The sequence below is a fragment of the Cavia porcellus genome, unplaced genomic scaffold, assembly GCF_034190915.1.
Source record: "Cavia porcellus strain 051 isolate PalLab524CR breed Dunkin Hartley unplaced genomic scaffold, mCavPor4.1 scaffold_8, whole genome shotgun sequence".
Lineage (NCBI taxonomy): Eukaryota > Metazoa > Chordata > Mammalia > Rodentia > Caviidae > Cavia > Cavia porcellus.
Window position 1 is genome coordinate 23947119 of NW_026947491.1, and position 6749 is coordinate 23953867.

The following is a 6749-nucleotide window of genomic DNA, read 5'->3' on the forward strand; positions in this document are numbered from 1 at the left end:
AAAACAATTAATCAGAACAAAGCAAACAGGCAGAGCAATATTTGACTTCAAAGCCAAGAGAAAAGGAAATCCCGTATTTGTTATATTGTATACTGTCATCCTCCCAAGGGAGTCTCAGACTACCGGCCCCAGGCCTGCAAAATCAATCAGACAGTACAAATATTTAGTTGCTTTATGTACCTTGGTTGCTATTTCAACCTGTCCTCTGAACCATCCCATCGTTTGATTTCCTCAAGGAGGATTGCAAATTCGAATGCAGACTGACCAACTTAAGACCGTGTCTCAAAACAAAAAATAAATATGTCCTGGCATGTAGTTCAGTGTAAGGTCCTGAATTAAATTCCCTGTACTGGGAGGGAAGATTAAAAAGCACTAGACCCACCAGGAGCTTAGCCTGTGTTTTGTATTACCCATTCAGTCGTTCTGGAGCTCTTGGTGAGCCTCTGGGCCTGTGCGTCTGGCCCTGACCAGTGGCTCAAAGGGTGAAAGGGGCAAGAGAGTGCTCCTGCTCACCTCACAGTGCACTTCCCCGTGGCTGTATGATTCTGGGACTGCAGGGAGAGGACATGCCTCAACGGGGTGGTTCTCACCTCAAACACGTTTTCCCTCGCCATTTGGAAAACTATTTCCCCTTCACCTGCTTTGATAAAGCAGTTTTTCCTTCTGTGCTGAAATGCTCGTTGTGGCCCTGGAGGTTTACTCATCATTTGGCTTCTGTTTCAGATCGAAACATGCACATTTTGCAGTACTGCCCCTCCTCTGACGTCTGGATGCTCTTTGAGACCTGTGACGTCCACATTCGGAAGCAGCAGATGGTGTCCGTGGAGGAGACCATCTACATTGTGGGCGGGTGTCTCCATGAGCTGGGGTCCAACCGCAGAAGCAGCCAGAGTGAGGACATGCTCACCGTGCAGTCCTACAACACAGTCACTCGGCAGTGGCTCTACCTCAAGGAAAACACATCCAAATCAGGCCTCAACCTGACCTGCGCGCTCCACAACGACGGCATCTACATCATGAGCAGAGACGTGGCGCTCTCCACCAGCTTGGAGCATCGAGTTTTCCTGAAGTACAACATCTTTTCAGACAGCTGGGAAGCTTTTCGGCGTTTCCCAGCCTTTGGACATAACTTGCTGGTCTCCTCCCTTTATCTGCCTAATAAAGCAGAAACCTGAGGGATTGACCTAGCATTTTTAAAAGCCTGGTTCAAAACACACACATGCACAGCACATGCATACACAAGGCAGGCTGATTTCCAAAGGGAAAACGTGTGTTAAAGTAGTCACATGTGTACCACTAGCAGCTGTAAATAAGCCTACTTGAACCAGTTACTTGAAAAGTTGTGAAAAAAAGAGAACAACTCTATTGCATTTTAAATTACAGATTTTTAAATTATGGTAGCACATCTATGATATGTTTTCATCAAAATGTGATACTAGAGCCAGTGACTGAAATAGATCATTAAAAACTAGATTCCTTGTGTCTGCTTGGTAAGGGACTAATCAACGTGACAGGTAAAGACAGTTTTTTGACCTGATTTACTTAAGTTACTTGAAACACCATTAATATTTTAAGTGAGAGATACTTTTTTCTGTTTATTGTTTTACTTGACAAACATATTAATGTTGCCATTGTCCCTCCCCCTGTCATACCTGCAGATAATTCCAGCATGTTTATAAGAAGGGTTCTGTGCTCAGAAATTTTATTCATGCTCTATTTTTCAGGAAGCTTACAATAAGAATTGTTAGAAGGGATCTTGGAATGTATTCATTCCCACCATAACTTATATGAAATCATTCCCGGTTTTTTTTCAGTTATGGATGCTGAATTAGATAGACTAAATAGAATAAACCTCTTGATTCACATGTGGCAAATTGCAGATTTATGTTGTTCACAAAAAACTGTACTGCCAGGCATTCTGTGTTTTAAAGAGTGCATAAAAGGTTGGGTAGGTGCATATATTTTTAAACTTGAGTCTTAAAAAGGAAATGAAATATATAGAAACCAATTTGCCTTGAAGAGTTCCTTTATTGAATGTATTTGACTTAGTTCTTGTTTACAGATGGAAACAAAATTTTATCATGTTTAAATTGGATGCTTTCTGGTTTAATCTTAGCTTTGTAATTCATGTTTTGCTTTTGTGGGCTAAAGTGAGAGTGGTTTTAAAGAGCTGGAAAGGGGACCAGGAGGTGACCTGCTCTCGGGTGTTCTTCCTGAAGTTAGGGAGGGTGCTGACTGCGTTGGTTGGAACGCACGCAGTTCACACAGCACTGTTGCCGAGCAGCTCAAGCAGTTCCACCAAGCCAGGTAACAGCGAGTTAAACATCTACCAGTCATACGTGGGTAATTTTTAGAAACATCTAGGCTGGAGGTGTAGCTCAGTGGTAGAGCACATGCATGCAGGAGGGCCTGGATTCGGTCCCTAGTACTGAGAAATGAAATAGTAACTTAGAAAATGTTATTTTAATTAAAAATTTTTTTCTGAGAGTATCTGATATTTTGTAATAGAGACTGTTGAACTGTGAGCCCAGGTTCTTTTTTTTCTTAGACAGAATCTTGTTCTAGTTCAAGCTGGCCTCGAATTCACAACAGTCCTCTTGCCTCAGCCTCCCAAGCGCTGGGATTACAGATGTGCCCATCACACCCAGCTAAAATGAATTTTTCTGCATAAATAGCAGGCTATAATTTCAGTTACAGCATGCCTTGTTTTAAGAAAGCTCAGTAGGAAAAAAATGATCACAGTGAGTCCACACATTCCACAGTTAATGCTGCATACTATGCAGATGTGCACAGGTGCTAATCACTGGACAGAGATATTAAATTTGTTCAAGAGTCACTACAGAGTTTTCTGATTTTTTTGTTTTTCTACTATGGCCTCTAGTATACTTAAAAGAAGGGGCTAGTTATAAGTCATATTTGCATGATTTTTCAGGAACACTTCTATTAGGTTAAAGTGAGTAAGCCTCTATTTTGGATATGGAGAGGGGTCTTTGTATCTTACTACCAAATAATTTTTTTTTTCCTTTTTGTGAGACAGACTCTCACCGTGTAGTTCAGGCTGGCTTTGAACTCACCATGTATCCCCGAGTGGCTCGAACTCATGCTGATCCTCCTGCCTCAGCCTCCTGAGTACTGGGACTACAGGTGTGTACAACTGCACCTACCTAGCATTACTAAATATTCTTGTCAGTTGTCTACTTGTAACACCATTTAAAAGTCAGTCCCTCTGTCTCACTCTGTCTATCTCCACAAGGACTGTTCATCTGGCTGGCCTCATGTTCTCGGTCCTCTTGCTTCAGCCTTTTGCATGCTAGTATTACTGGTGTGTAGCACACATCTGTCTGTTTAAGGGCTTCTGAATCATATACATTCATTCTCAAATTCTAAGTATTTTTCTTTTTAAGAAAATTTGAGCTAAAATATTCCTGGAAATGGTATCTAGTAGTACATTTGTTTTACTTTATATGCTTTATAGAATTGGATTCCCAGTGAGCAATAATTTTTTTACACATATTTACAAATTTCATTTGTTTTTGTTTTTAATTTTTTTGAGACTGAAACCCATATATTCAGAATACTCCAGCCACCTGAACTGGTACTGGACAAACAATTGGGGATTAGTTTATAAATGATCATAAATTATAAAGTATGCTGACAACCAATTAGTTTTCTTTCTGATGAGTTTCTGTGGGTTTATTATTTTCCTAATACTGACAATTGAACTTTTGGACCAAGTGAAAGTGTACTCTGATCCACAGAGCTCTCTACTGTGCACCTTTGGTGTGTGTATATGTGCACAAATGAATGTATGTTTGCCTGTATACTGTCACTTCCGTAGGAGGCATGAGCTCCCAGGAAAACTTTGTTATTCTTGGTTGCTGCCAGTGCTTGGGAAAGGTAGAATGAGTATCGGAATAGACTTGTGGGTTTTACGACATCTTCCTTTGTGTACATGAGCTATGTCAGCTACTCGAGGGGAGTTTTGTTTTGTTGATATTGGGAATTGAAGTCATGACCTCATGCTTGCCAGGCCAGTGCTGTGCCACTGAGCCATATGCCCAGCATTGAGGGGAGTTTTAGCAGCTCTGTTCTCTGACTGGTACCAACATAACTTAAAGACTACTTAGAATTAAGGCAGCGTTCCCTTGAAAAATGTCCCCTCGTTCCCTAGAACTGGCCTTGAAGATCTCTTGTTTTTTCCTCATTCACTGCTTTTCTACAAGTGTTTCTTTGTTTTTTCTTTGTTTGTTCTTTGTTTTTTCTGAGGGGGGTGATCGCTCTGTATGGGTTAGGAGCAGCTTCCGGTATGGAGGATGGTCGGTGGTGGAGAGCATCTGGAGTATTAGTGGTAAAAGAAGGTGGTGGTTGGGGCTGGGGATTTAGCTCAGCGGCATAAGCGCCTGCCTTGCAAGCAGGCAGTTGTGAGTTCGATCCCTGGTACCGATAAAAATGAAAAGACAAAAGAAAAAAAAAGAAGGTGGTGGTTTTACCTTTCATTTTCTCTGGCTTTCCTTTTAGTACCCTTAGAGGCTTTTCCCCTTAGCATCTTCTAAAATATTTCATTATGATTATTTCAGTAGTGTTGGTTAAGTTACAACGGAGTACTGAGAAGGTGATGGATACTAGTATGAGCCAAACAAAATAATTAAGGTGAAGCATGAAGGAACCGGGGATTTAGCTCAGCAGCATAAGTGCCTGCCTTGCAAGCACCAAGGTTGTGAGTTCAATCCCCAGTACCAAAAAAAAAAAAAAAAAAAAAAAAAAAAACAGATGAAGCATGAACCAAAGAAAATGTAACGTTTTTAAAGACAGGATCTCACTGTGCAGTTCATACTGGCCTCAAAATCATGGAGATCCTCCTGCCTCAGCCTCGTAAGTGCTGGGATTACAGGTGTGCACCACCACACCCAGCTATGCTTGATGTTTTTAAAGAGCCAAGGTTCCGAGTAATTCCAGATGCCTTAGATATCAAAGCTATACTGATGTGGATAGTGCGTTTTCTCCACAGAGGGAGTAGTAAAGTATTTTCTTTCAGTGAAGAATTGTTTACGGAACCTGGAGTGTGCATTGTTTTCAGATTTCTAGAGATGATTGAACAAAAAGGTAATTGGAGATGAAAGCGCTTTGGTATCAACCAGCACTTAATGAGCTCGATGATGTAGATCCCTTGAGAGGCAGTAGACTCCCGGGGAACGCATGAGTGTCAGATGCCTTTCTCCTAGACCAAGAACAGGAATGTGTAGCATCTTTGGGTTTGAGTGGCATAAAGAAGTGTGGCCTGATTTGACATGGATTCTGAGATCAGATCCTGGCACAAAGTGCAGGCCACACTTCTTGGCTATCAAAAATACTTATTGTGAATGTCAGTTCAGTACAAGACAGTGTTAATAACGGAACACCCGCCTAAAGAAGCCACAGTTTCTGCCTTGACAAGCTCAGCCTTGCAGCAGTGTCCACTCTGCTGGTCATAGCTGGGCTTCCTCCTGGAGGTGCACACGCTCGGCAGGCATCTCAGGCTCTGGTCTGGCTGCCACCAGAACCTGGCCTTTACTCTGTGTTTCAGTAATAATCACAAACCAGTTTTTCTGTAAATTTGGATATGTTTTGGCTTTTTGATATGTGCCTTTTTTAAAGTACATTTTTCACCTCTGTACTTCATTTGTGTGAAACACTAAAATTGCATGAAGTCTGCACCACGTGAGTGCACACACAGTGCCCCACGGCCTTCCCGCTGATCCTGGGAGGTGCGAGGGCAGGGAGAGCAGAGAGAGGCAGTTCAGGGCGTGTGTGTGTTTACATCTGTGCCTTGGAGACACTTGCATGAAAAGCATTAATAAGAACTGTTCACTCAGACACCATCACTACTAAAACCAGTTGATTGTGCCTTCGTGGTCATTGCCCAGAGCTAGCTAGTTTCCATCGTATGTCTCATTCAGACTGAGAGTTGTAGCATTCCTCTGTTCACTTTGGAACATGCCCTGAAACTTACCCAGACCTGTGCTGGCTGCTGCACCTGATATAACACTTGCTACCCACCCTCTAGGGACAGACTACCTGTGCTGGCCAGTCTGAAAAGTGAGAGGGTGCCGACACAGCTTTTTTAGGGTTGGTCTGTGCTTTATCAGTTGATTGTCATGGTTTATTATTGATAAAGAAAAGGAATATATGCTTTGGATTATTGTGTCACTTAAAATCTTCAAAACAGGTGCTGGCCCTACGATGTTTTTCCTGTTTAGTAGTCACTCTAGGGCTGTAGAGTGTATAGTGGTATTTTGTTTAATTCTTTGTTAAAAAGTCATATTGAGGCCTCAATTTCAAGAGTGGCTTGAAAATGTGAGCATTATGATTCACTGAAGTGTAACGATGCTTATGAAGCACTCACTGTAACAATATTTACTCTAGAACTATGGAAGAAAAATTCTTCAAATAAAATACTCTAAATCTGTTTTTGTGGTGTGTGAGGTTCTGTGTCTCAGCTGTGTACCTGGGCTGTGGAGAGCAGGGAGGGTAGAGATGTGTGTCAGGAAGAACTCCTGAATCTCAGGGATGCCAGGGCAACTTGGGAGTCCTGGTGGAGGAAAGAGCCACCCGGGGCAGCCAGGGTTTGCAAGAGAGGGCTGTGAAGCAGGGGAAGACCGGGTCAGAGTCCTCAGCATTCCTGGGCTCTTTCTCTGTCAGCCCTGATGTGAACTGTTGAGCCCTTAGACTTCTAAATAAAAGTTAAACTTCAAATCCTACTGCTTAGCATG

The 6749-nt window shown here is 42.2% G+C and overlaps 1 protein-coding gene across 2 annotated transcripts in view; it reads left to right on the forward strand.

Moving 5' to 3' along the window:
• Window positions 1-6445, forward strand: part of Klhl42 (kelch like family member 42) — a 30637-nt gene extending 24192 nt beyond the window's left edge. For both annotated transcript variants that reach the window (XM_003466732.5, XM_063254468.1), the window contains exon 3: window positions 724-6445. In XM_003466732.5, coding sequence (XP_003466780.1) covers window positions 724-1175 — 452 coding nt within the window. In that variant the 3' untranslated portion in view covers window positions 1176-6445. The remainder of the gene's footprint in view (window positions 1-723) is intronic.
• Window positions 6446-6749: the final 304 nt, after the last annotated feature.